General features: G+C 38.1%; 6 protein-coding genes and 1 non-coding gene across 8 annotated transcripts; 3 read left to right on the plus strand and 4 right to left on the minus strand.

Annotated features, from left to right (window-relative positions):
- Nucleotides 1–2915: 2915 nt before the first annotated feature.
- Nucleotides 2916–2997, minus strand: TRNAS-AGA (transfer RNA serine (anticodon AGA)). The gene has a single exon. It is a non-coding gene; the product is annotated as a tRNA-Ser (tRNA).
- A 1236-nt stretch (nucleotides 2998–4233) lies between these two features.
- On the minus strand, nucleotides 4234–5226 carry LOC126604426 (fasciclin-like arabinogalactan protein 13). The gene has a single exon (XM_050271682.1). It carries the CDS (start codon nucleotides 5171–5173, stop codon nucleotides 4427–4429), a length of 747 nt encoding a protein of 248 aa, XP_050127639.1. The 5' UTR covers nucleotides 5174–5226; the 3' UTR covers nucleotides 4234–4426.
- Nucleotides 5227–10010: 4784 nt separating this feature from the next.
- Nucleotides 10011–12595, plus strand: LOC126604414 (pentatricopeptide repeat-containing protein At4g32430, mitochondrial). Its single transcript, XM_050271666.1, has one exon. The coding sequence runs from the start codon at nucleotides 10145–10147 to the stop codon at nucleotides 12494–12496; it is 2352 nt and encodes a 783-aa protein (XP_050127623.1). The 5' UTR covers nucleotides 10011–10144; the 3' UTR covers nucleotides 12497–12595.
- Nucleotides 12596–13399: 804 nt separating this feature from the next.
- Nucleotides 13400–15262, minus strand: LOC126604430 (uncharacterized). Its single transcript, XM_050271686.1, has 5 exons — nucleotides 15156–15262; nucleotides 14936–15056; nucleotides 14732–14835; nucleotides 13784–13915; nucleotides 13400–13705 (listed from the first exon to the last, which is right to left on the minus strand). Exons 1-5 carry the CDS (start codon nucleotides 15156–15158, stop codon nucleotides 13679–13681), a joined length of 387 nt encoding a protein of 128 aa, XP_050127643.1. The 5' UTR covers nucleotides 15159–15262; the 3' UTR covers nucleotides 13400–13678.
- Nucleotides 15263–16797: 1535 nt separating this feature from the next.
- On the plus strand, nucleotides 16798–19683 carry LOC126602682 (uncharacterized; the record flags this gene model as incomplete). The annotated part of the gene is made up of 7 exons (XM_050269588.1): nucleotides 16798–16939; nucleotides 17060–17172; nucleotides 17747–17818; nucleotides 18220–18255; nucleotides 18395–18440; nucleotides 18690–19222; nucleotides 19431–19683. Coding segments are annotated over 6 exons (543 nt in total), but the record flags the coding sequence as incomplete, so codon positions are not given.
- A 147-nt stretch (nucleotides 19684–19830) lies between these two features.
- Nucleotides 19831–22450, minus strand: LOC126604420 (chaperone protein dnaJ 49-like). 2 transcript variants are annotated; one of them, XM_050271677.1, is made up of 3 exons: nucleotides 22275–22450; nucleotides 20986–22112; nucleotides 19831–20149 (listed from the first exon to the last, which is right to left on the minus strand). In XM_050271677.1, the coding sequence occupies exon 2, from the start codon at nucleotides 22102–22104 to the stop codon at nucleotides 21001–21003; it is 1104 nt and encodes a 367-aa protein (XP_050127634.1). In that variant the 5' UTR covers nucleotides 22105–22112; nucleotides 22275–22450; the 3' UTR covers nucleotides 19831–20149; nucleotides 20986–21000. The 2 variants fall into 2 exon arrangements, with proteins under 2 accessions (XP_050127634.1, XP_050127632.1); XM_050271675.1 differs by having other exon boundaries at nucleotides 20986–22428.
- Nucleotides 22451–24784: 2334 nt separating this feature from the next.
- Nucleotides 24785–27279, plus strand: LOC126604425 (ribosome biogenesis regulatory protein homolog). Its single transcript, XM_050271681.1, has 8 exons — nucleotides 24785–24946; nucleotides 25182–25332; nucleotides 25686–25737; nucleotides 25945–26073; nucleotides 26200–26317; nucleotides 26532–26715; nucleotides 26814–26927; nucleotides 27014–27279. The coding sequence occupies exons 1-8, from the start codon at nucleotides 24855–24857 to the stop codon at nucleotides 27152–27154; spliced, it is 981 nt and encodes a 326-aa protein (XP_050127638.1). The 5' UTR covers nucleotides 24785–24854; the 3' UTR covers nucleotides 27155–27279.
- The last annotated feature ends 287 nt before the right edge of the window (nucleotides 27280–27566 follow it).

Genomic DNA, 27566 nt, shown 5'->3' on the forward strand with positions numbered 1-27566 from the left:
CTGTGACATTTGTTGAACGAGCGAGTTAAGGGGTATGGCCGGGGCATAGTAGGGATGTCCGTTTTCCAAATTTGTAGCGTTTTATCGTTGTTTCTAAAGGCTGGTTTGATATTGTTGTACTTTGAAAAGAAAAAAAACTGTTTCTACTATACTGTGAGAATAATCTCATTTTTTCTGCTTTACGTTTTCAACTTTTTTTTAACCAAAAACTATGAAAATAAAATGTTTTTAAGTGTTTACCAAACATTTTTTTGAGCTGAGTTTTTTTTATACCCATTTTTTATAAAATTACGTCAGTACCAAATCAGTACTGAGTTCGATCGGGTTAATACATCAAATCGTGTGTATCGTTTTGACAACAGACAACACTGAGTTGCTGAACTTTCATCCATATATATCCACCGGCCGTTGGGGTAGCATGCACATATGAGCAAAAGTATGAAGTGTTTTCTAGAACTCAGAAAAGATGAGAGAAATAAAACCCATCACTTGAGCAGGCAAACCCTCTTGGGGTTTCTAGAAGCAAGTCCCCACTCCCCACACCTTCACCCTTGAATATATATAATTCCATAATCCCACCAGGAATAAATATCCCTTTGGACTCTTGTCATTTCCCCATATTATATTATTTTATTTATGTTATCATTTTTCTTTCCAATACCATGATAGATAAGTGGGCACGGTTGTTTAAAACATGAAAAATAATTTTTTCTGATTTTTTAACAATATCAGTAAGCTGCAATGGCAATGCCATGAAAGATTTATATCGATCGGTTTTTACAGTGGTGAGCAGATCTTGTCAATCTAATTAAATTTGAATTAATGAATGCAAAATATCTGCAGTCTGAACTCTGTAAGTGAAGGATGTCTCATCACCTTTAAGGTCATTAATTAATTAGATAGATTATGGATTTCGATTTCGTGCATTAACTTTAACCACATAATAATAATAGAGGAAAAGGATCATACATGTGATGACTTGTCATATCTTGGTTCGGACTCTCATCATATCTCGGGTTCAATTTTACTGTAGCACGATATTGTCCGCTTTGGATCTGACCACGCCCTCACGGTTTTATTTTTAGGAACTCATGTGAGAACTTCCTAGTGGATCACCCATCATGGGATTGCTCTCACGTAAACTTGCTTAACTTCGGAGTTCGGATGGAATCCGAAGTCAGTGAGCTCCCAAAATACCTCGTGATGGAATCCGAAGTCTGTAAGTGAAGGATGTCTTATCACCTTTAAGGTCATTAATTAATTAGATAGATTATGGATTTCGATTTCATGCATTAACTTTAACCACATAATAATAATAGAGGAAAAGGATCATACATGTGATGACTTGTCACATCTTGGTTCGGACCCTCATCATATCTCGGGTTCAATTCCACTGTAGCACGATATTGTCCGCTTTGGGTCCGACCACGCCCTCACGGTTTTATTTTTGGGAACTCATGCGAGAACTTCTTAGTGGGTCACCCATCATGGGATTGCTCTCACGCAAACTCGCTTAACTTCGGAGTTCGGATGGAATCCGAAGTCAGTGAGCTCCCAAAAGGCCTCGTGATAGGTAGAGATAAGAATATACATATAAGGCTTAGATGATCCACTCCTATGGACGATGTGGGATGTTACAATCCACCCCACTTAGGGGCCTGACGTCTTCATCGGCACACTTCCGGACAAGGATTGGCTCTGATACCAAATTGTCACATCCCAACCTAGGCCTTCACCACATCTCAGGCTTGACTCCACCGTAGCACGATATTGTCCGCTTTGAGCCCCGACCACGCCCTTACGGTTTTGTTTCTGGAAACTCACGCGAGAACTTTCCAGTGGGTCACCCATCATGGGATTGCTCTCGCGCGAACTCGCTTAACTTCAGAGTTCCGATGGAACCCGAGGCCAGTGAGCTCCTAAAAAGCGTCGTGCTAGGTAGAGATGAGAATATACATATAAGGCTTAGAGGATCCACTCCCCTGGACGATGTGGGATGTTACATGACTCATATTTGGTCGAAGAATAAGAAATAAAATTACACTCCCCTAGCCTCAAATTGTAGATTAAATTTACAAATTAAATTATGTGTCACCGATAAGAAATAAACAAGTTAATCCAATTATCAACTTTCATGTAATTTAGTTAACAAAATTTTAGCTACACGTTTAGTCTCCCTTAAGGTCAAATTGTCATACATATATAAAGATGACTCATCATATATATATATGATGTCTCATATTTTGTTTCAAAATATTGATGCATCTTTATTTAGGTTCATATATAACATGATTACTCATTTCTGTTTAACTGATGTAACCTTGCGATGCAAAACAAACTCTTCCTAATTAGTTAATTAAGCCTATCTCAAGCTAATCATCATGCGTTTATACATGTCTGATATGCATGCAGCAGTTGGACAAGATTTTTGTTGCAATCTCCAATTTATCTTGGTGGATAGGGTATTGAGTTTCTACCTATGCATTTTGGATTCGAAACTCTCCCCTCCTTAAATTATTGTAGTAGTTTGAAATCATTCTCCTTCCTTTTAATAATATAATTTTTTTTTAAAGGGCTCGAGGTTTGGAAATGAGAGTTAAGAAATGAATAACTTTTGTCCAGCTTAAAAGTAGATGATGAATTACTTATGAAAGAGATTTATCTCATCAACGGATCAATATCTAACCATTAAATTGTAGAATTAAAAGGAATAAGCATTCTTCATGTATAATCCCTTTTGGTTCCCTTAAACGAAAAGAGTCATTAATCAACCTAACCATTCAAAATATTAATTTTCATTCAGAAACGAGAGTTAAGAAACCCATGTCCCAAAAACTCATCATTCTTGTAAGAGGTCAGCATTAATCGTCCAAATGGTTAAAAAAGAGAAAAAGAAAAAAAAAGTTTAACAAGAACGTGGTCGGCAGGATTCGAACCTGCGCGGGCAAAGCCCACATGATTTCTAGTCATGCCCGATAACCACTCCGGCACGACCACAGGATGGAAGATAGGTTACGAGTTAATTAAATAAAGCAATATGGGCTCTTAATTAATTCTATATGTATTTTCAATTAATGGTGCCATTAAGGAAAGAGATCCGGTGATGATCAATATTTTAACAGTTATATTTATTTAACAATTTTTTTTTAATTTTTTTATTTTAACAGTTCTATTGGAAAACAACACAACAAGAAATAAATGTCTACTTCTTGTTCATTTGTATGAAATTTACAGGCTTTCATGAGTTCATCTACGAATTTTCAGTGACTCTTCACATATTTAGTTTAAGTTGATTAATGTTTTCATATCAAATTAAGTTGATTAATGTTAATTTCGTCTCTTTTTTAGTGAATTCGGTATAGTTTATCAATTGTTTTAAGGATAGTCCTTCCCCAATTGTACCTAATTAAAGAATTTAACACTAATTTCATCAAGTAGCTTAGGGAGTTCAAATCTTCGGTATTCATTTGTGTGTGGTCTCTGTTACTAATTAACACGTGCTAATAAGCTTAACACTTCTCAACTTTATTTTTATAAACTTAGCACATATCAATAATGATGTAGGCCACATAAAGGCCACCGTACCTGATCCAGTTTCATGATTGCGAAGTTCAATTTTTTGCATGTCACGGTATTGAATGCATTCATGCAACTTATATTTTTTTGTTCATTCCAGATGTATTAACATTAAGTCTGAAGGACATAATTAGCCAAAGTTGATATAGAATTCAGTTGCTTCTATTGGAAGCCAACACCACCACAATCACGTTTTGTTTTCGAGATTTATAATTTTTATATAAATTTGAACATGACAATGATTTTTAAGTTATAAAATTTTGTTATATAATAATGGCAACTGGATCATTGTTCAAACTAATTATTTAGCCATGCATGTGACTACTAGTGCAATCTTTCTTAAATCATCCAAAGTCCAAACCAAATGCTATGCACATCATCTTTTTTTTCAGTCCAACTGGCTAAACACATCTTTATTAACTGTATTGCAGATTTGCATACATAAGTTAAATCAGTTTATTATGATAATGTGTTTATATTATTGTATTTTAGACCAATCATATTACTCAGTATGTTAGAGTAACTTAACATATCTTTGTATTAAAAAAAAACCTACATTTTAGATCTTAATATTAATTTTGCAAATGCATCTTATGAACATGAATGCATAATGTATGGAATTCTCTTTCTTTAGGGGACCCCAATCAAACAATCCGATTCAAAGAACCAAAAACAGAGACAGATATATAGAATTACTACAAATTACATGAATGTTGGTAGGTCTAGATCGTAACACAAACCACACAAAGTACTGCACAAATCGTGTTTCTCACAGAGCTCCCAAAATCTCAAAGACAAACTTAACAAACACTAGGATCAATCTCCATCATCAAACTCAAACTCTTCTTAGTTACAAGAAAGTTCCCATGAAAAGATACCCAAGAGCCAAACCCATGAATCCCACATTGCTCAAAACTGAACCGGCACCGGAATTATCCGGTGAAGAGGCAGGCTTTATTGTCGTCTCGTTAGCGCTGCCGCTGCCCGAATTGGCCTTTGATGGAGGAGAAGCGGAAGCAGGTGCCTTGGCACCAAACAAGTCATAAGGCAAAAGCACTTTGTCCACTTGGTACACAGCAAGGGGAAACTGCTGTCTGAGTGCATTGTTGATCTGGGTCTCCACGATCCCGGTCGAAACGTTGACTTGGTTTCCGGACCCGGTGAAGTTAAGTCCGTAAGTTCCTCCGTCTTGTCCGGTGGCTTGAGTCCTAACGGGGTTTGACACAGTTAAGAGGCTGGCCAACGTGTAGTACTTGGGGAGGACATGGTAGAGGACGAGGGCGACTTGCTGTTGCGTGTCGAGGCTGTTGAGGGTGCCGGCTTTGAGGTTGTCGAAGGCGTTGTCGGTGGGGGCGAAGACGGTGAGGCCCTCGGTGGAGCTGTTGAGCTGGTTGGTGATTTGGTTGGCTACTTGGGTTGAGATGAGGAGGCGGATGAAGGTGGAGTACTGGCCGTTTTTGTCGAGGAGGCCGGTGAAGTTGAGGGGGCCGGCGGGGCTTGGGGCAGGGGCGGTTTGGGCTTGGGTGTGGGAAATGAGGAGGAGGAGGAGGACGGTGGCTGCGGTGAGGAGGAGGGAGGAGGAAGGTGTGGAAGCCATGATAGGTGTGAGGATATGGGGTGCTGTGTAGTGTAGTGGGATAAGCTTATAAGGTATGGGATCGGGTGTGAGTGAGGGAGACTTCGTTGGCATGAGCTGGCGTGGCTCTGGTAGGAGACTAAATAAATCAAAACAAGCAACGGCTCCTAACTCAGCTAGTTAAGAAAATCAGAAAATTTTATTCCAATCTTTGAAAAAAAATTACTTTTAGCATAAAACCGTGCACAAGATTAAAAATTAACTCTAATCTTTGGCATTTAATATTTGAATACTAATTTGGTTGTATTAATTATTGAGCTTTTTGTGTTTAGGTTATATATTGATTTTCATAAACAACAAAAATGTTATTTATTATTGATAATTATTATTAGTTTTCTCATAAAAATAGAAGTCATATATTATCATCTATTTTTTATTGTGCGTGAATTTCTTCATATATATGTATATGCATATTACGTACCTATGTATGTACTATAGTTATGTACCAAGACACTTGTATCAAAATTCATGTATTCATACCGATATTTCCATATCTATGAGTTTTTTTAAATAATTTTTGTCTATTAATATGATTGGAGAAAACAAAATAAATTAATTTAATTATATGTATTGTTGTTGACTTTTATTTAATTATAAGAATTTGAATTTTGAATACTTTTTATCTATTAATATGATTGGAGAAAACAAAATACATTAATTTTGTATGAGGAGAGAATTTCTTTCTTTTTCATCGAAGATGAGGAGAGACGTTTACAAATAATAAGTGTGCTATAAATATTTAAATGTGGTGAGTTTTAATAATAGGGACTTGAATTAGATTTAGAAACCATTTAGATTAAAATATAAATAGAATCTAGGTTAAACCCCAAAATCTAAAAGCCCCTATTAATATGATTGTAAATGAGAGGACTTATGTTCAATTCTCGTCAAAGACGAATTTGAACCACATTATTGCTAGCCCATTGTGAGGCTAAGCTCACCCCCTTCCCTAGGCCATCTTCAACCGAGGGCTGGCCAGATGGCTCGTTTTAGCCATTTGGCCCTCCAAGATATTAATATTTTAATGAACAGTACAATGCCATATTTGCCTCCATTTCCAACCGAGGGCCAAAGGGCTATAAGGCTCGTTTTAGCCCTGTCACAAAAAACCGTCTCCAACCGATGTCCAAACATAATTTATTATTTAAATTTAAAAACTACAACAACTTAAATTTAAAAACAGCAACTTAAATTTAAAAACTACAACTTATATTTAAAAACTACAACTTAAATTTAAAAACGACAAATTAAAATGGTGTAGGAATGGTGAAAATTTTGTGTGGAATGGTGAATGAATGGTTTAGGTTTTTATAGGAAAAATAAATTAGAATTTTTAAGAATTAAAAAAAAAAAGGCCCAAAAAACCAAAAACAAAATGTATCCAATGGTAACTGGCGTCAGCTAGCTGTTGAATTCAAATTTTTGTTTAAGCAATCCTGTCGGTTATATTTGACAGGATTGCTGGAATTTCTGGCCAGCCCTGGGCTGGCTGCATGCAACCAGCCCTTTGGCCCTTTCAGATTTCGTGGGGTCCATGAGCCCTCTAGCCTAGCCCTCGGTTGGAGACGGCTATTTTCGGCCCTCTGCACCCTTCGGTTGGAGACGACCTTAGTCCCTCTGCACCCTTCGGTTGGAGACGGCCTTAGTCCCTCTTAGTGTAGATAGATAATATCGTTTATTAAAATTCTGAATTCGGTTTCTCTTTGTCACGTTATTTGTATAAAATAAAAATTAAGACAAACATAAACGAAATTATATTTGGACTCTTTGGAGATGTGAAAATAATTTTCACTCATTTTTTTTCATCACCTTTGTTTATATTTGCTTATTAATTCTCGTTTGCTTGTATCATATAGTTGATAGGAATAAACACAACAATGGGAATGAGATAAAATAGGTGTGTAGAAATTACTTCACGGGAAAACGAGACAAATCTCTCTCTCCTTAAAAATCAAATTTAAGCCATTTAGTATTATGATTTAACGGTATTTCTCTTCACTTATAAGTGAGAAGTTTTAGGTTCGATTCTCGTCAAAGGCAAATCTGAATCACATTATTGCTAGTCTATTGTGAGGCTAAGGGGTGGTTTGGGAGTGAGTGCTTAAAAAAAAGCACCAATGAAAAAAAGCTGTGAGGGTTTTAGGTGTTTGGTAAACTGAAAAAAAAAGGGCTTATTTTGGAAGCTGCTGTGAGAATAAGCTGAAATCAAAGAAAAAAGCTGAAGCTGCTATTTGTAGCTTTGGAAAACTGGTTTTTTTTCAAAGCACACGGAGCTACATTGCTCCTTTAATGAAAAGACTCACTATCAAACTGCTTTTTTTTTCAAAAGCACTTTTACAAAAAAGTTTACTAAACACTCTGCTGATTTTTTTCACAGCCGCTTATTCTCACAGCAGCTTTTTTTCAAAGCACAGTAATACCAAACCAGCCCTAACCCACCCCTTTCTCTTAGTATATATATATATATGGTTTGGTAAAAAAATATATCAAATTGAAGATATAAATTAAGCAAATAGATTAGCATATTGCCATATTGAATTCACCAAACAACCTAATTAACAATTATTTGCTGAGTCTGATTTGGTGCCTTCGGATGGAGAGATTTGACTAATTTAAATACTGAAACCCTACTCAGCCAGAATAAGTTGAGGGAGGCACATCTGTATGTGTGATATGACCAAAGTCTCTCTTGTATTTGAACAGTTTGCACTCAATTTTCAAAAAGATGGACTGATACGGTGTCAATAATTCGTCATTAAAATTAAAGAAAAACTAATAAAAAGTTTTTTTAGAATTTAGTTTTAATGAAAAATGACAAATAAAGATACAGTGAATAGTATCAAAGAAAGGTAAAAATGTGATTTTTCGTTAAAAGTAAATAGTACCGAGAGTATTTCATTAAAACTCTCTAAAATTAATAGATAACATAAAAGTATTCAAATATGGTGACGTGTATTGATACATTATCAATATTATTAGGGGAACTTGGATCCTCTCCTGAGCTAATGGAGAGGATCCTCCTGACCACTAATCATGGGCCGTTGGATTTTTATCCAACGGCTACAAACAGGGGGTCCCTTTAAAGTTATAATAATTATAATCGTTGGATAAAAATCCAACGGTCCATGATTAGTGGTCAAGAGGATCATCTCCATTAGCTCAGGAGAGGATTCAAATCCATTGTTAGGGTATTACAAATATCAATCTTACCTATTGAAAAACCGACATTTAATAAATATTTACTACACCCAGTGCAGTGTATACCAGATTTGAATAAAAAAAGAAGTGAAGTCCTTTTTTAATAGTAACAGGTACTAGACCACTTAGTACTATAATGATATTCTTCTTCATTTATAAGTAAAAGATTTTAGGTTTGATTCTTGCCAAATATGAGTTTGAACCACATTATTATTAGCCTATTGTGAGACTAAGCCCACTTTTTCTTCTTTAACGTAGATAAAATATTATTTGTTAAAAAAACAAAAACGAATTAAGAAAAAATTAAACTCGATTTGTCTGCATTCTTTCATATATTACTCAAAACTAAAGAGACGAAAAGGTATAATAATATATGTGATCAGTTTGTCAGCCTGGCGTTGAACATGGCATGTGGCCACGTGGGATTCCACTAATTAATAACAACTGTTTGAATCTGGTTTCACCATACAGCCTACCTACCAATTTGGAGAGGAAGAGGAAATGGAAATATACTGCATGATTTGTATGATTTTACGGGGATGATTTTTAAATTTATAATTAAAAAAAAAGTGACTGGTTAGCATCTTATTAAGCTACTAATTGGTTTGCACTTAAAAGCACTTGTATATGTATATTCAATACGATGGTTGTACTTTGGGATCAGGATGATCCTGAGACCATCCGGAGGCCAGGAAATAAGCATGTGAAGGTCATCTAAGGACTCTTCGAATGTTTGGTACATATATCTTTTTGTACTCACTAAGTGTTTGATGTAATGTTTACAAGGCATATCTTGACAAGTTGCGTCAACAAACACTCTCTATAACACTCATCAGATTGCTTCAGCAAATGTTGATATTTATTGACATATAAACAATAGATATCGACATTTGTACACTTTTTGCCAAGTTTCTATCTAAAAACTTGAACCTTTTAACATTAGCACCCAAAAAATTCAAATCCTAAATCTACCGGTGTGGATATATGTATATTATGTACAACTTTCAAGTTGTTCCATCAATTATGCATTCATTCATATAAATATTTTTGTAGCATTGTACCAACTCTGCCTTCATATTCTAGAACCAGATAGATAAAGTTATTATTGTGTAGCTGCTGCCCCTTCATGTTCTATACAGGTAGAGAGGATCATACTCAATCACAACAGACATTTAATAACAAACATATATCTTCTGTCTCAATCCCTAAAATCAATGGTCAAATTACATTTCACCTCCTACATGCTTACTCAAAATTAGATTCATTGCAATGATAGCTTCCGTCACATAATGTGTTACTTAGATTTTCGCTGATCTAGAAGCCAAGAGTAGGTCACGCAGATGAAAGCCAATATAAAAGAAGTAGTGTTATTTAGACACAAAAAAGAATAATCACATTACTATCGGAATGAGTCCCATGTATGTTGGAAAATGATTTCCGCATACACCGTAACGTATTTATTTATGTCCCTAGGCTAGATTGTCGGATCATTATTCATCTTGGATTAGGGCTTGAATGATTATTGGAATGGGCAAGATAAAACCCAATGGGCTACCAAATCATTTATAAAGCCCGTTTTATTACATCTTACCAAAATACAAAAGGCCCATTTCATATTACAAGACAAGAAAGTGAAGAACACAGGGTTTTAGACTTGGAGAAGGTTCAAGGATCTGCCTATTCTCTCTGCCAAATGCTAGTTTCCGATTACAATCGGCGGTTTGTCAGTTTCCCATGATTACCCGCCAACTGAATTTCAAAGCCCTCCAACGAATACCTAACCAACGGTTCACGACATGCTCTAACTTCCACTCATTCAAACATGAGCACCAACTGTTCGACCAAAATCCCCAACCAAACGCAGCAGCATCGGTTAACCACGCTATGCTCAACAACTTACACAGAAACCTTCCGCGTCGAGCCCTCGGCATCTTCAGAGAGCAGGTTCAGTTATGTTCGTCACAGAATATCGATGAAGTTACTCTTACCCTTGCTGTCAAGGCTTGTCAAGGGGACCTCAAACCCGGGTGCCAAATTCACGGGTTTGCGGTTTCTTCTGGGTTTGCTTCTTATGTTACGGTTTTGAATTCCTTGATGAGTATGTACACTAAAGCTGGAGAGTTTGATAGTGCGTTATTTATCTTTGAGAGGATGTGTTATAAGGATATAGTTTCTTGGAATACAATTCTTTCGGGGTTCAGGTCGAGTGAGGGTGCATTGAGTTTTGCTATTAGGATGAACTTGAATGGAGTTGTTTTTGATCCGGTGACTTATACAACCGTTCTTTCCTTTTGTGCGGAGCATGAGGACTTTCTGTTTGGATGGCAGCTTCATTCTCTCATATTTAAGTCCGGTTTGGATTGTGAAGTTTTTGTTGGGAATGCACTCATAAGTATGTATTCGAGGCAGAGACATCTAATAGAAGCTAGGAACGTGTTTGATGAAATGTGGAATAAGGATCTGGTTTCATGGAATGCAATACTATCAGGTTATTCGCAAGAGGGAAATCACGGGCTTGAAGCGGTTTTGGCCTTTATTGAGATGATGAGAGAAGGGGTGGAGTTAGATCATGTCTCATTTACTAGTGCAGTTTCAGCTTGCGGTCATGAACAGAATTTAGGACTCGGGAAACAGATACATGGCGTGACTATAAAATCAGGATACGGAAGGCATGTTTCAGTTTGTAATGTATTGATCTCGACATATTCAAAGTGTGAGGATACTGAAGATGCAAAATTGGTGTTTCAGCACACGAACGATCGCAATGTAGTTTCTTGGACGACTATGATTTCTATGGACGAAGAAGATGCCATCTCTCTGTTTAATGAGATGAGACTGGATGGAGTATATCCAAATGATGTTACATTTGTTGGGCTAATCCACGCTGTAACGATTGGGAAGCAGGTGGAAGAAGGCCGAATGATTCACGGGTTTTGCATAAAGACTGGATTTTTGTCTAAGGATAATGTTTGCAACAGCTTTATCACAATGTATGCTAAGTTTGAGTCCATGCAGGACTCCATCAAAGTTTTCGAGGAGTTGGAATGCAGAGAAATCATATCGTGGAACGCTTTGATTTCAGGGTATGCTCAGAATGGGCTGTGCCAGGATGCTCTCAAAACATTCTTAGTAGCAACTATGGAGGCGACGCCAAACAATTACACATTTGGCAGTGTCTTGAGCGCAATTGGCGATGCTCACGATATATCTCTGAAGTATGGCCAACGATGCCACTCATTTTTAATTAAACTTGGATCAGTAACTGACCCGATCATCGCAGGTGCTCTTCTTGACATGTATGCAAAGCGAGGAAGTATTAGTGAGTCCAAAAGAGTTTTCAGTGAAACGCCTCACAAAAGTCAGTTTGCTTGGACTGCAATAATATCTGCATATGCTGCGCATGGAGACTGTGACTCGGTAATAGAATTGTTCGAGGGGATGGTAAGAGAAGGGGTTAAACCCGATTCAATCACGTTTCTTTCTGTACTAGCTGCCTGCAGCAGAAAGGGAATGGTTGAGACCGGGCGTCATCTCTTTCACTCAATGATCAAAGACTATCAGATTGAGACATCTCCTCAGCATTATTCAAGCATGGTGGACATGTTGGGGCGGGCAGGGAAACTGGAGGAAGCGGAGGAGTTGATCAGTCAGATGCCAGGACAGCCAGGGTTTTCGCTGCTGCAAAGCCTGCTCGGGGCATGCAGGATACACGGGAATGTGGAGATGGGTGAGAGAGTATCCAACGCGCTGATGGGATTGGAACCGACGGAGTCAGGTGCTTACGTGCAGATGTCGAACTTGTATGCTGAGAAAGGGGACTGGGAAATGGTGGCGAAAGTACGGAAAGGGATGAGAGATAGGGGAGTGAGAAAGGAAGTTGGGTTTAGCTGGGTGGACACTGGTGGTGGTGATGCTGCTGATGGTTCCTTGTGTTTGCATCCGTTTTCGTCGGGAGATACGTCTCACCCGCTTTCGGAAGAGATTTGGAGAATGGCGAAATGCTTAGGATTGGAGATGAAAGTTCTGAGGGATAATGTGTGGGAGACGAGCTCACTGACTGTGAGGGCCTTGAATATGTACATGTGAAACATTTGAGGCCGAAGCAACTCATGATTGTGTACTATAATTATTCTTTTGTAGCAAAAGTTTAAAGAAAAAAGAGAGGGAAATTCATCTTTAAGATAACATATATCTTGGACACTCTTGGAAGCATTTTAGCGGTGCCATTAGCTCGTGTTCACTTCTATTTATTTATTTATATCTAGGTCGTGTTCGTATCAATGCACAAATAAATCAATAAGAAAGACAATATAGTTAATAATAAAATATATAATAATTCATGGTACTAATCTGATAAAGGTTCTTTGTGTGTGTGTGTGTGTGTGAAAGATTATGCAATCTACTCTTTTCGAGTATATCACCAACCGCGCTGGCGAAGGCTACATGATTTCCACACGTAAGCGTTTTCTGTCAAATTGTAGCAAGGATTCTTGAAAGTTTTAACTTTGATTACTTGAAATTATTGATTTAACACTTACATTTTTTACGATGAATATGATTGTGTACAAGATTGCGAGAAACTTTAGTAGAACTACTAAAACAGTAAGAGAGACCAGCGTGAGGTCACATGTGAACATTAAGGAAGCACCCTACTTTTATGACAAGTGCCCTTCTAGATGACGCAGTTGACACCTCTACGCGAAGTTTTCACAGAAGTTTTAATGCTTCTTTTAACCAAATTACAGCACTGACTCTGATAAGCGACCTTCAACAAGTTGTAATTGTGTTCACAAGTCCACAAGCATAAGGTAAAATTTTGGGAAATTCAATTGCCCTAAACCCAAGACCTTTGATTGGGAGTGTTTTCACTTGAACTCTATTTGAACCCAGAAATGTTCGGTAACAATGATTTTTAACCAAAAATAACCTCTAGCGAGGGAGCTCATTCAGCCGGAAGAGCCCTACATTCAACCACCAAATCGACACAGAAGAGTAAAGCATGACTAATGATCTCTCTGAAATAGCAACCGAAGAACAAGGCAATCACTCTGTTACATAAGCTTGTACTTAACAGCAACACTCATCTCGAATTCATCCAAATAAATTTCAGATTCAAGCTGCCTAGCAGTTCATTAAAAACAAAACTTTTAGTACAAAGTCAACATTAAAGGATTTCCCAGTACACAACAACTCCATCAGTCAAAGCCTCTGAAGGCTCTCGCTACAGTCCGAGAGGCCCATCACACCGAGTATGCTCTCCGAAATGGTTTAGATAAGGAGCTTCTCAATGGCATCCTGCATTTTTACATATACGATGTTTACAATACAGAACCAAATCCAGAAATTATAGATTAAAACTAGAATGAAGAGTACCTTGAGTTGTTGTATTTGTGACTTCAATTGACTTCCCTCGTTTGTTGTCACAGAGGCGGCAATGACGGGTCTTGTGACACCGCATGCTCGTCCAAGTGCTTGCTTCGAAGGGACAAACACATACGGCACATTCTGCACAAATTCAAGTACACTGTTTATAACATGTTGTATACTAGTTTATCATACCTGAGACTCTAGGAGAGAAGCAGCAAATAAAAGGGTTTTAAAGTTCCAGTACAAAATGAAACAGACACACGATATTTAGAGTGCGCTACTGTCTTGGGGCATGGTGTTACATGTCTATAACCACGTGATGCTTATTGATAACAGTGTGGCATATGAAATGTGTGCAATCTAAAATGAAACGGACTTAAGATTTTAGTGCATCAATTCAAAGCCGTAGAACACAGCCACAAGCACCAACCAAACGTATATAGTAAATGTGCCTGGTTTGGGTACAAATTTCAGTATCGCCTGCTACAAAAATGGAACATCAAACAATTTGGAAACTACACGAACCACCTCAACTGACGAATAATAAGCCAACTATCAAGTCTTAAAAGGTTGTTGTATATGGGACGTGTACATTCTAAAACGAAACAGACATGTGATCTTTGGTGCCTCGATGTAAAGCCGTTGAACACAGCCCAACCAACAGATGTAAATAAAATCAGTGATGCCTACTAGAAAACTGGAAAATCAAACACTTTGGAAACTACACAAACCAACTCAACTGACAAATAATACGCCAACTATGGAGCCAAATAAAAAAGAAACATTTTATCCAAAAAGTGTAGAAAAACAAACAACAAAGGCACTTGAATATGCCGCTAAACTACCCCCATATGAGAATCAACACTATCCCAATCAACCAACCAAAAATTCCAACTGACAAACAAATAATAAAGCATTCAGAATACGAAAAACTCAGCCCCAGAGCAAGAGTACCTTATCCTCAGCCAACAGGGGAAGGTGAAGAAGAATCTCCAGAGGCTCAGTATCAGCCGCCATCACTATAAACTCCGAAATACCCCTGTTCAAGGTTTTAGTTGCTGAAAAGAATCACAACCCAAATGTCAAATTCCAAGCCCCAAATTTGACACAAAAATAATAAAAAAATGGATTAAAAAGAAGCAGCATTCGGGTGAGTACCTTCATTCGCGCCCTTTTTGAGCTGCTTGTAGTTAGCAGCTTGCTGAACCAGGTCGAGTATGGTGATCGTCAGTTGCGCGTCCGCCAACGGGTACGCTTTCGGGTTCACTGCCTCTCCGGTCTGCAATTACAGTCCAACTCAAAACAAATTAGCAATTCAGAAACCCTAATCGATCGATTGAAACCCCTAAGAGAAGATCAGAGATGAACGAGAGGGTACCATTCTGTGTCGTCGATGTTTCGAGGGAGCAGAGAGGCTAGGGTTTTGTTGCGCACCAAATTAGGGTTTAAGGAGGAGAGCGTTTGCCGTCTACTGCCGGGATATTTATAGAGGAGCTTTCTGGGCCGCCGTCTTTTATACCGAGCGTAATGCACTTGGGTTTGTCGGCCCGTTATGGAACATTGGGCTAATCCTTTCTTGATTTTGGACCGGTCCATTTTCAGGTCCATTTTTATTATATTTTATAATAAATTAGAAGAATAAACACTACGAGAACCATAAATTTATAAATAATTCTCATCTATTCACTTATTATGCTTAATCGATTTTTAGCAGTAAAATTTCTTTGGCGTTACAAAGTAAGCTGAGATATTTTTTCTTCTAAAATATTGGATCTGAAATGTTTTTTTTTTAAATTGTGATAATATCAAGAATTCATTCTAATTTTAACGTCTGGTTTGGAGATAGGTGTATGAGATGTTATCCTTATGTTTGTTATCCCACTGATTTTTTTTCTACCACTTGGGAGTCATTTATAACTTGTTTACTTATTTTCATAGATACTGAAGTCATTTCAATTCAATGCTTATTTAGAATTTTGTCACGGACGGTTTAGCGACCTATAGTCTTGATTTAGATTTAGGCAATTTTTATTTTGATACTCTTCTTTCTTGTTCAGTTAGTTTTATTCCATAAGGATTGACTTGCGATGTCCCGATCTAGATTTCAATTCAATACTTTCAATTACTAACAAATTTAGGCATTTCATTTATGACTTTCTTTGCGTTTAAAAAAAAATTATGACTTTTTCTTGCGTTTAAGTGAATTTAATAAAATTAAATAACAATCATTGATACAATATCTGTAAACTTGATAATTAGATTGATTACTTGTGATCAACTTAATCGATCTAGAAAGAGAAAGTCAACGATTGATCGAGTATTCTAAGAAAACAAGTTTAGACAAATTGATGGAGTAAGACAATTCTCACGTAAGATAGATTAACGTATGATTGTGACCCGTGTAGAACACATGATGTTTCATTTTTTTATTTTTTTATTTTGAAGAACTGGAAATAAGCATAACCAAGGTCGCAGCCAAGAGTATAGGGAGGCCTACAAGGAGGCAAGAACCAAGGAAACCAAACATAAAATCAGTGAAGGAGGGAACAAAGACTAAAGACGCTGCACCAAGTGCAAAGGTGTCGCCCCCTTCACTATCAAAACATATTTACGGAAGACTTGGGAGCCCATCCTTGATCAAAACTTGCAACAAAGAAAATGGGAAATGGTTAACTTAAGCAGAAACGCACATCTCCGTATTACTTTTCGACGCCAAACGGTCCGCCGTCATTTTGGCCGATCTCGGAACCCATGATGTTTCGTTATTTTGTGAAAAAGTGTGATACATGGTAGAGATTCTAGAGAATGGGTTGAGTTGTTGAAGTTTTTTTTTTTCCTTAAAAAGAAAATTGTGATTTGGCTGTCCATGTCCAGGTGGCGAAACATGATTTGGTTGGTGACAAACACCGCAGTGCAGACATAAATACCGCGAAATCCAATTTTCTTTTGCTTTCCGGTCCACCACCGAAATCCAACTACCAAATTGTAGTTCCTCTCCGAGCAGGCAGCGGCATTGAATTTACAACTTACACCCCGTAATCTCTCTGCTTTCACAGTTGCTCCGAAACCAGAAGCAATGGGGTGGTTCGGGGAGACCCTGGACTCCATCAAGTCCATGCTCTCTCCCAAGCCCTCATTCTCGGTCCGTATATATATACACATGTATGTGTGTGTGTCCATGTATATATGTTTCAGTAGTTTTTTTTTTTTTTTTGTTGGGGGGGGGGGGGGGGCGGCGGTTAATGAAAGATTGCGGCTAAGGTGTTTGATGTAATGTTTCAGGCTTGATTGTGACGTCGGCATTGATTATTTGGAAAGGGTTGATATGTATGACTGGGAGTGAATCGCCTGTGGTGGTTGTACCATCTGAAAGCATGGAGCCTGGCTTTGCAAGGGTGAGTTGAGCTCACTTGCTTTGTAAAAGTTCTGTGTTTTTCAATACCCATGATTTTTTATGTGTTTTAAGCCTTTTAGTTTAGTCCAGAAGTGTCAAGCAATCATGTTTCAATAAAAAAGTTCAGGGATTTAAGTTAAATTTGGCATGTAGATTGTGCATTTTACCTATCAAATGGTATATATACGAATGTATTAGTGTTGAGGTGCTAAGAGGCCTAGTGGATGTGCTGATTATTTTCGTTCAATGAGCGATGGTTTCTTTATTTTTTGGGTCATTTCAAGTTTCAGTATTGAGATGTTTAATGAACCACCATTACTAGATCAAAGAAGGGTTTATGAATGGTCCTTGTTGCCCCAATTGATGCAACTCTTCCTTCTAGAACCATTGACCGTGGTATCACTTGCAGACTTTCAGTTATACAATTTATGCGCCTTTTAATTTAGTATGTAGCGTGCTTAACTGTTACACTGACCTATCTCTGCTTTTCATTGAGTTTTGGTATTATCTCCTATTATCATTGAATATCACAATGCATTTTTTCACTTGTTTACTGACATGATGATGTCTTTCAGGGTGACATTTTGTTCTTGCGTATGAGCGAGGATCCCATTCGTGCAGGAGAAATCGTGGTGTTTAATGTGGATGTATGTCCTCTTTTATGTTATTCCTCCTCTGGTTCATTCGTTTTAAACTTTCTTATATGTCCAGTTCATTGACACGAGCATCATTTAGTATCATATGGTTGTTATTATTTTTTTTTCTGAAATTTTTTGGACAAGCATTGGACGATTAGCTTTCACTGCTGGAAGTGGTGTGGCATCAATGGTAATTCCTAAAGTATCAAGAAATTCTTTGGTTCATCGGTATAGAGTAACTGTTTTGACAGAGAAGAATGGCACTGGGCAATATCTCAGCTATGAAATTCAGTCTCTAATTATTGGGCTGCTTTTCAGTGTAACGATAATTCCAAAAGTACTTTTTTGGCCTATGTTTGGCTTTTGTTGTGTTTGTACTTCTGCTTACATATCTTTTGTTTGTTCTCCAGGGACGTGATATTCCAATTGTTCATCGAGTAATTAAGGTAAGAAATAAGAATCATGGGTGAATATTAATATCTAGATGAAGCTAACCATCTGAGCAAAAGGGTGGCCCTGTGAGGTCATAGCATATCCTTTCATCTTTGTTGAATCCGTTTCACGCTAATGACCATTTTCTGTTAGGTTCATGAGCAGAAAGATACTGGAGAAGTCTATGTCCTCACAAAAGGTACTATTTTGTTTATAAACAGATGGATTAGACCATTTTAATCTTTGTGTTCCTGTCACTTGTTCCCAGTAAATTATTTACAGTTCAACTGTTCATATAACTCAAAAAGAAAGGAAGTGAAACAAAATCTTGAAGTCATTAGATGACGGCATAATTGTGCTTAGAGGATTCAAATACGTTTTGATCACTTGTGGTGTATGCTTTTATGATGCATGATTAGTTACTGTGGTTTCGTTTGATATTTTGCAGGAGACAATAACGATGACGATGACAGAAGCCTGTATGCTCGGGGCCAGCGGTGGTTGCACAGACGCCATATAATGGGAAGAGCTGTTGGGTATTCTTCTTTTATGTTTTCAAATTCTTATTCTTTAATAAATTAACAACTTGGAATAACAATGTAGAGACATGACTCGAACGTCGATGCATCTAACATCACGTATACACTAATATAAGGCTGGTTTACCAAAGTCGATTCTGCACGCATTCATGCATGTTAAAATTATTTGGTTCTATGAAGTTTGAGTTGTACGTGGGAGAATCTGTTTGCGCTTATTTTTGCCTCTTTGCCTTATCATAAGATCGAACCTTCTGTGATTGATCCGTTTATCCTTGAACAGAAAAGGTTTCACCAAAAGCAGAATGTGGTCATTTTCTGCCATGTATACGTATAAAAAATGTACTCACCAATATACATGTATTGTGTATTTACATACATTTTTGTTTCCCTGCCTTATGCTGGCTGGGTGACAATTATCTTGACAGAAAAGCCTATAATCAAGGTTTGCTTCTGTTAGAATTCAGAATATGTTCTCTTTGTGTATCTTACACATCCTTAACTTTAGTTGCAGACATTCTTCAGATTTGCTTCTATCATTCATTCTTACTCACTCAGAAACGTAATTTTATGTAAAGCGTTGGTGGAATCTCTTGTTATCGATTAGAAGGTAGCGTTGTTTCGCATTAATCTCGTGTGTTTCTTTCTTGCAGTACATTCTCATAGGGGCGCTGGGATTGCTGGTCATAACCTCCAAGGATTAGGGATGCAATCGCAGAGACATAGCCAGATACAAGTTTATTTTCTCGAGCAGGGGACTAGGGGAGAGAGGGGAGAGAGAGAGAGAGAGAGGCCAGTTGGGTTGGAACTCTAATTTCTGAAATTTCGTATTCAATCTTTACCCTCTAACCATATTGTAGTAAGGCATCACACACCAGCAATAAACAATGTCAGCTTCTTCGTTCTTTTTTTTTTTTCTTTCAAATAAATGAAAGGGAATGCGGAGTCAAATTCTTGTCACGAGCGAGGCACATTGGGGACCGCTTCTGTAAGAAGCACTTCCGCTCATAGGCACTTTTCGCCTTTCCATAAGTCAATACCAAACCGGCTCCATTTCTACAACTGGGAAGCTAAAAGTCCCCATTAATTATTTTATTTCGTAAACTAGTTATGTAGTACAATAAAGATTGCAAGGATTCCCACGAAGAGTATGTATTGAGCATGATATGTAACACCGTGGTTACGCATACGGAACAAGCACTGGTTAAATCACAACAATTTTACACAAACTCATTGTGCATCATATATAGGACTAAAGAATATAAAACGTGCGCAGGCCGCAGATACCGTCAATTTCCATTGCGTAGAACTCCAAAATTTGCAGCTATGGTCCGCAACAAGAATACCGAAAGACTGGCGCCAAACAAGCAGCCTGCACCAGAAATCAAGAATCCAAAACACGTTATGATTTCGAAAACAACGGGACATCTTTAGATTCTATCATGCAAAAGCCAAAGTCATATGGTACAAAAATGAACAATGAATCAACACAAACACCACAGATTAGACCGGACTAGCCCTAAACTTCACACCAGCACGGAACAAAAACAAAATTACGCAAAAACTTTCCATCGATTATATGTCATACTATACTCAATGTTCACGCAGGTAACATGGAAATAAATATATTAAGAAAAGAAAGAAAAACCACGAAGAGATCATTTTTGTTTCAAAGTTCTACAACTGAAACCAAAGATTCAACCACGTAGTGTCATCAAACTAGCAAACGAAACTTTGTGAGTAGTAATTCACTGAAAGAAGAATAGGTAAAAGGGTGCTGAAATGAGGCATAACACTAAAATTCATGAAAACACCATGCACACGAGATGGTTTTTTTTGGTGATTCAACCTTTCAGAAACTTAATTATCATATAACTCAAAAGCTCAAAGTCGGACTTATTTTAGCAAGAGAAAGTATCAACAATAATACATAGCTAGAGACAGGAGATCAACAGATATAGATCCATGACCTGATCACACATCCAACGTTAGCTTGTGCAATTATCAACATAAACCGTAAAAACGTAATATCTGGTCAAGTATTACGGGGAGGAGCACGATGTTATATCATGTGTTTTAATGCTTATAATTTGTATCCAAAGAGAACAAAGGCATAGAATAACTTATTGCACAATTCCTCACTAGTTTTCCCTAGAAAGACAGAATTTTACATCATCTAAAAGAAAAATATGGCAAGATAAAATGGACCTTTGGTTCAAGAGTTTAAGCTGCAGTCTCAAACTGCTGCAGCATGTCACAATGTGGTGTTTCGCGAATGAATCCCCACTGGCGGCGCTGCATCTCAAGCCGACAATTCTGGGAAAGAATGTTGAAGTATTCTCTCTCAACCTGGTGTTCTAGATTGACACGCTCCGAGGTACCTGGTGGGAACTCTTGCTCAAACTTGGTCGACTTGACATAAAAATTCACACCCTTCTCCGTAGTAATGCGGTATTCGTAGGGATAGGACCTCGAAAGGGCATATATAGGCTCAGAAGACGGCATGAAGTTGAGAAGCAGAATCAGTAACACAGGCAGCAACTGAATTAGAGTCCGAATATGGGACCCACCAGAGCCATGATCACCGCCCCTCTGCCCCATTCCATTGTGCCCAAAACTGAATCCCCGGAACTGGGTTGCCGGAGCCATTCCTCCTCCAAAGAAAAAGTTTCTAAAGATCTCCTCAGCATCGACATCCGCATCATAGAAGCCATTAAATCCATTAAATCCATGTGCTCCATGGTTGGTAGCACGTCTCTCATACACCGGCTCATCCGAGCCCATAACATCATATTTTTTCCTGCTCTCTTGATTGCTCAGACACTGAAACGCCTTCGAAACGGACTTAAACGCTTCCTCAGCTCCCGGCGCCTTGTTCTTATCGGGATGAACCTTCAATGACAGTTTTCGATAAGCCTTTCGAACATCTTCAACAGTGCAACTCCTTTCCACCCCCAAAATCTCATAGTAATCCTTCTTCTTCTTCAGTTGTCTCACCATCGCAATCTGCTCCTCCGAGTACGACGCACCAGCCGACGGTTTCGATGACGACGACCCAGTTGCCGTAGCCCTCTGGCGAAGCGATGGTTGGTCGAACGGCTTAGCTGAACCCAACCCAGATGGCCCATTGGCGGACCCATCAGCATCCGAACCCGATTGAGGATTGGAATTGCCGTCAATCGACGATAAGAGATCGTCGATGGGCAGCGCCGGATCGAGACGGCGAGCTTTCGTGAGGAATTTTACGGCACGGCTTCGATCCCCAGCTTCCAACGCATCTTTCCCAATCCTGAAGCATTTCAACGCGTCGTCCTTGTTTCCGTCCATCTCGAAATCTTCTCAGAAGACAAAAACAAAGAATTCTCAGCAAATATCTTCCGAGAAAACTAGTACCCCATAGAAAATTGAATTCGATCGATTTACAAAGAATCAAATTTCAGCAATTTGATTTGATTAATGAACAAAAGTTGAAATTATTTTGGGAAATTTTGACTTACGAGTGAGATGGATCTGAAGGAGATGTGTGCTGGGATAAATCAATTACTGGATATTGAAAATTTTGATCGAATTAGGGTTTCATGGTGCGGGGGATTTGGGGCAGAGTCCGACACAGTGGGGGATTTTGGGGAATATTGATTTATTGGTGGGGGGAGTGGAAGTTCTTGTATTTTTATAGTTTGGTACTTTCATGTCGTTTTGAGGAAGGTTGAAAAGTCGTTACTACTTCCCACGTATATTAAGCCCAAAAACGGTAGCAACAAAAGGCCCAGTTGTCTCAGTTGGCCCAGTTTCCAGTAGGAAGAGTTATATGAAACGGAGAGGTCAAGGTGACCTTGTTTAAATTAATCATGCAACTCTTTGTGAGAAATTTAGAATACATGGCGTCGGTTGTCGTTTCAACATGTCAAGGTCATGCTTATAAGGGTTTATGTATAACCTTTTAACTATAGATTCATATGATATACATTGCTGAATTCAATAACTGAATCCGCGTTGAAAATTTCTTAAGAACTTAATGAGTGAATTGAACTGTTAGAAGTAGTATATGTTATGCATTGATTTATGGCAAAAGGACTTCTAACATGAAATCGGGACATCAAGCTAATGATGGTCTAAATAAATCATGTAACGATATAGCCTTGTGGCATCTTGTTATTGATTGGATATGTCATTATAGCGTTTCAGGAAAAAACAATTTATTTAGGGAAAATGATCTGATCCCGTGATCGTGATCGTTCATCGTACATCGTGCGGTCAAAAATTATTTAAAATTTTTAATTGAAAATATTAATATTTCAACGGAGGCATTATGAAAAGAGAAAACAAAAGAATTTGTAAACCAACATGAGAGAGTAACTTAAATTGAAACGGTTATTTAATTTGAACCTTTGATCTTTCAATGGTAAAAAAATTGAAAAGCAAGAATGAAGAGGAAAGGGATCATTTCCGGATCCCTTCCTCCTAATCCACTAAGTCTGGGGGTCTAGGCCGTTGAAATTTGATTCAATAGCTACAAACAGGGGCCCACTTTAAAAGTTATAATAATTTTAGCCATTGAATTAAATTTCAACGGCTCATATCCCAGGACTTAGTGGATTAGGAGAAAGGGGGTATCCCTTTCCTCAGGGAAAGACAATTTATTTAGCACGATACGTAATGATGATGTATAGCTTTGACATGAAAGTCATTATGTGCTAAGAGCATCACCAATGGGACTCCTAATTTAGGGATTCCTACCATCACCTTTGAGTACTCATTTAAGGACTTAAAAAGGGAATTTTTGTGTCCCTAAATGAATATTATTTCCAATATGAGAGTCCTTATAGTAGAATCCCTAAATTTAAGGTTTTTACAATTTTATGTGATAATTTGATTAGGTGCACATTTTTTGTTTATATTAACATTACATTCTCGTAAAATGTTTTTGTGAAAATTTTAACAAAAAAAAAGTCCAAACTCTGATGCTAATTTTTTTTCTTCACAAAAACATAACTGGAATGAGTGAATTGAGTATGAGTGAACTAAGTATAGGAGATGAAGTTGTGGTTAGATAATTTGGCATTTATAGGAATGACGAGAGAATGAAATGAAAGAGTAACACAAATTGAAAATATTAATGTTTCAATAGAGGTATTACGAAAAGAGAAAACAAAAGAATTTGTAAACTAACATGAAAAAGTAACCTAAATTGAAACGGTTATTTAATTTGACCCGTTGATCTTTCAATGGTAAAAAAAAAGTTGAAAGAAAGAATCAATCTGGACCCTCCGTTTCAAACGGTTGAAAATAAAAGAAAAAAAAGACAAGGCCATGTGTCTGGGCCCCACGTCTGCTTTTCCATTTAAATTGTCTTGTTGGGTTCACCATTTAAATCCCTATATGTGGATACATACATCAAGTATCAAGGGAATCCTTATACTTTAGGGACTCATTTTTTGATTCATTAAACATTCATTTTGTCCCTATATTTATTTTATACTCATTTATACGGTAGTTGTCCTTATATAGGGACTCTAAGGGTGCGTTTGGTACGCGGGACGGGACGGGACGGAACGGGACGAGGCGTTCCGTCCCGCGTTTGGTGCGCCAAAAATGGGTGGAACGGGCTGTTCCACGGGACAGATTTTGGGTGTTTTTGCGTTCCACCTCCCCCCCTGGAACGGGTTTGTTCCACGTATGTGGAACACAATGTTTTACCATTTTAAGACAAATATACCCCATGTCTTTTTCAAAAATTACACCTTCGTTCCGTCCCATCCCGACCCGTCCCGTCCCGTTCCGTCCCGTCCCGTCTCGTCCCGTTTGCGTACCAAACGCACCCTAATGGAGATACTCTAAGTAAGTCTTTCTCAAGTAGTAGAACTAGATGGCCCAATCAGCCCAATTAGCCCCGTTGGCCCGATATAGTGTGCATTTTGCTGAATGGTTCTAGGCTCTTGGGAGCATAGGGCAAACAGAGAAACGCCGCGTTTTGTGTCGTTTCGTCTTTATACAAAAACCCTAAACCTGAAGCGATTAGCCTTCTTCTTTCTTTAGCTTTCAAGTCGCGAACTGCAAAACCAAAAGAGCTCGCAGCAATGGAGACCCCGCAGCAGCAGATTCAAGTCGATCTGGGTAATCTCATGGCCTTCGACCCTCATCACAGCTTCCCCTCCATCCCCTCCTCCAGGTTATTTTTTTTCTTTAATTATTCAATTTATCTTTATTTTGTGTTAACATTATACTTTTGGGGTTTTATATTATTGCTTTCCAGAAACTAATTGAAAATTTAATTTTGGAAATTGGGACTTTTATTTGGAGAAATCCCAGTAGTAAAGTTGCAGTCCTGTGAAATAGTGATTTTTCTACCTGATAGGTTTTTGTTTAGCGAGTGAAAGTCTGATTTGTTTTTTCATTGTATTTAGGGAGGAATTAGTGAAGGAATGTATAACGAAAGGGACCGAGTTGGTTCAAGCTATTGCAAATAGCCTTTTCAACTTACCTTCAACTGAAGACATAGACGGTCCCATTGTGCAGTTGCCGCGTCCCGAAACTAAACTGCCTAGACAGAAGCATGTAAGTCATTCGTCTTAGTTTACGATTACGATCCTCCAACGACGTTCTTTTATACGTTTGATCATGTATATAACTTATATAAGTACTCGGTAGTGAATACAAATATAGTGCTTCACAATCTATTGTTTTAAAAGAAGTTTTAAGGTTGTTTAGGTAATTGTCGAGATTTTTGTTGATCCCCCTTGTCATGCTGCCAATTTACGGTTCCTCTCATGTAAATTGGTTGACTAGAATGTTAGCGTATGCAAACTGGCTGTTGATGCTGCTGGTTTTTTTCTGTAACCGAATTAACAGTTGCTATCCTTAGCATAAGCATCTGACTTGCCAATGGCATATTCTTTTGTTTTCTACAGCTGCCAGTGCCTAAACCTCCAACAAAATGGGAAACTTTTGCCAAAACAAAAGGTTAGTCGTTACTGTATGAGTCGAACAGTACCTTTCTTCTGTTTCTTTTTTTCTTTCTTCTTCCCCCCTTTAAGACTTTGTCTAGGTTTCTCATATGCGGGCATTTGGGCCTTGAGAAAGGTAGTTGGATTTAAGATTTTTAGAAATTGGAATATCCTTAAGCTGAACTTATACGTGGTGCTTACATTCTTTTGATATGTATTGTAGGTATCAAGAACCGTAAAAGAGACAAGATTGCATATGATGAGCCGACTGAAACTTGGAAACGTCGCTTTGGATATGATCGTGCAAATGATGAGAATAGTGTACCTATCATTGAGGCGAAGGAGAATGATGGTAATTTTTTAAAAGCCTTAATGCTTTCAGAAGAGTTATTATTTTCTTTCGTAAGCACTGAAATGCATGATTTGCTTTGCCAAGGTGACTCGAAATAATCTTGCCCATGCTTGTTACTCTTTTCAGTGCCAGGGGAGGATCCTTTTGCTAAAAGGCGAGAGGATAAGAAGAAAAGAGTTGAAAAGCAAGATAAGAATAGGTTGCAGAACTTGAAGCAAGCTGCGAAAGTCGGTGCTTTACCAAGGTTTGTCCTTATACTTCTCCATGTTATTCAAGGCCTAGCTGCTTAGACATCCAATGGGGCAATCGATAACTACAAATCAATATAAGCTGAGCCTTAACCAGAAAAATGAGATAAGCTAGCCTTTATATTGAAATCACACTTCAGGAAAGTATTAGTGATCTTTGAATGTATCTTTTGCATTGCACCGCAGAATCTAACTAAACTTCTTCTACAGCCATGTTCAGCTAGCTGCCACACGGTTGCCCATAACGGGAACCCAGTCTGCAGCCAAGAAGTTTTCTAAAGATGAACTGGGTAATGTAGCTGGAATAGCAGCAACCGCAACGGCCAGCGGTGGTAAGTTTGACAAGAAATTGCCTGGTGAAAAGCCTCCTAAACATAAAGGAAAGTTCCGCAAGGTATGTAATTCTCATCCTAGCCATGTTCAACTAATTGTTGCACATCACAATAAGCTGATAAAGTACCTGCCCCTTATTCTTTCGGCTTTTGCTTTCAGTTTTTGCCGGTTGTAGAAGGGAAAGGAAAACAATCACAAGAGAAGGAGCAAACAGATAAAGTACTGAACAAGCTAATCTCTAAGAATTCCCATGAGATATTTAACGTCGACAAGGTTCATCTCTTTTGCTGTCAAATGTTTTCTCCTGCAGTATTCATCTGGTTTGAGTCCCACTTATTAATTGAATTTTTGTGACACAGGCTGTTAACATGTACAATGTCAAGAAGGACAAGAAGCGAAAGAACAAGCCGGGGATGTCCTCGAGCACGTTAAAACCGAAGAAGAACATCCAGAAGAAGCCATTAAAGAAGGGATCTTCATCGAAAGGAAAGGGAAAGTGACTTTGTTATTAGTCATGATTATAACCTGTGGGAGTTTTGATGTAGGTTTTACAAGTTTAATCATTTGGAATCGAAGATTATTATGTAAGACTCCTTTATTTTTCAGGAGAAATATTTTCACTCTCTCTCTGTCTCTCTGTTCCTCTCTCTCTCAAGTGGGTCAATTTCTATTGTGCGTGCATGTTGCGATCCTCGCAACCGGATCTCTGTGTCCGATCGATGGGCTCGGAAATTTGGACTGTTCAAGAGAGAGGATCTGGGGTAGAGGGTTTGGTTTTGTTTAAAGTGAGCCAATAGAATAAGCTAAAGGGAGTCGCAAAATTTAAATTTAGTGGTCTGAAATTTTAGGTCTGTCAGCTCCGGACAGAGAGAATCAGAGAATCTCAATTCCATATCTTTGAGATGAAATATG

Source organism: Malus sylvestris, chromosome 15 (genome assembly GCF_916048215.2).
Source record: "Malus sylvestris chromosome 15, drMalSylv7.2, whole genome shotgun sequence".
In the NCBI taxonomy this organism is placed as follows: domain Eukaryota; kingdom Viridiplantae; phylum Streptophyta; class Magnoliopsida; order Rosales; family Rosaceae; genus Malus; species Malus sylvestris.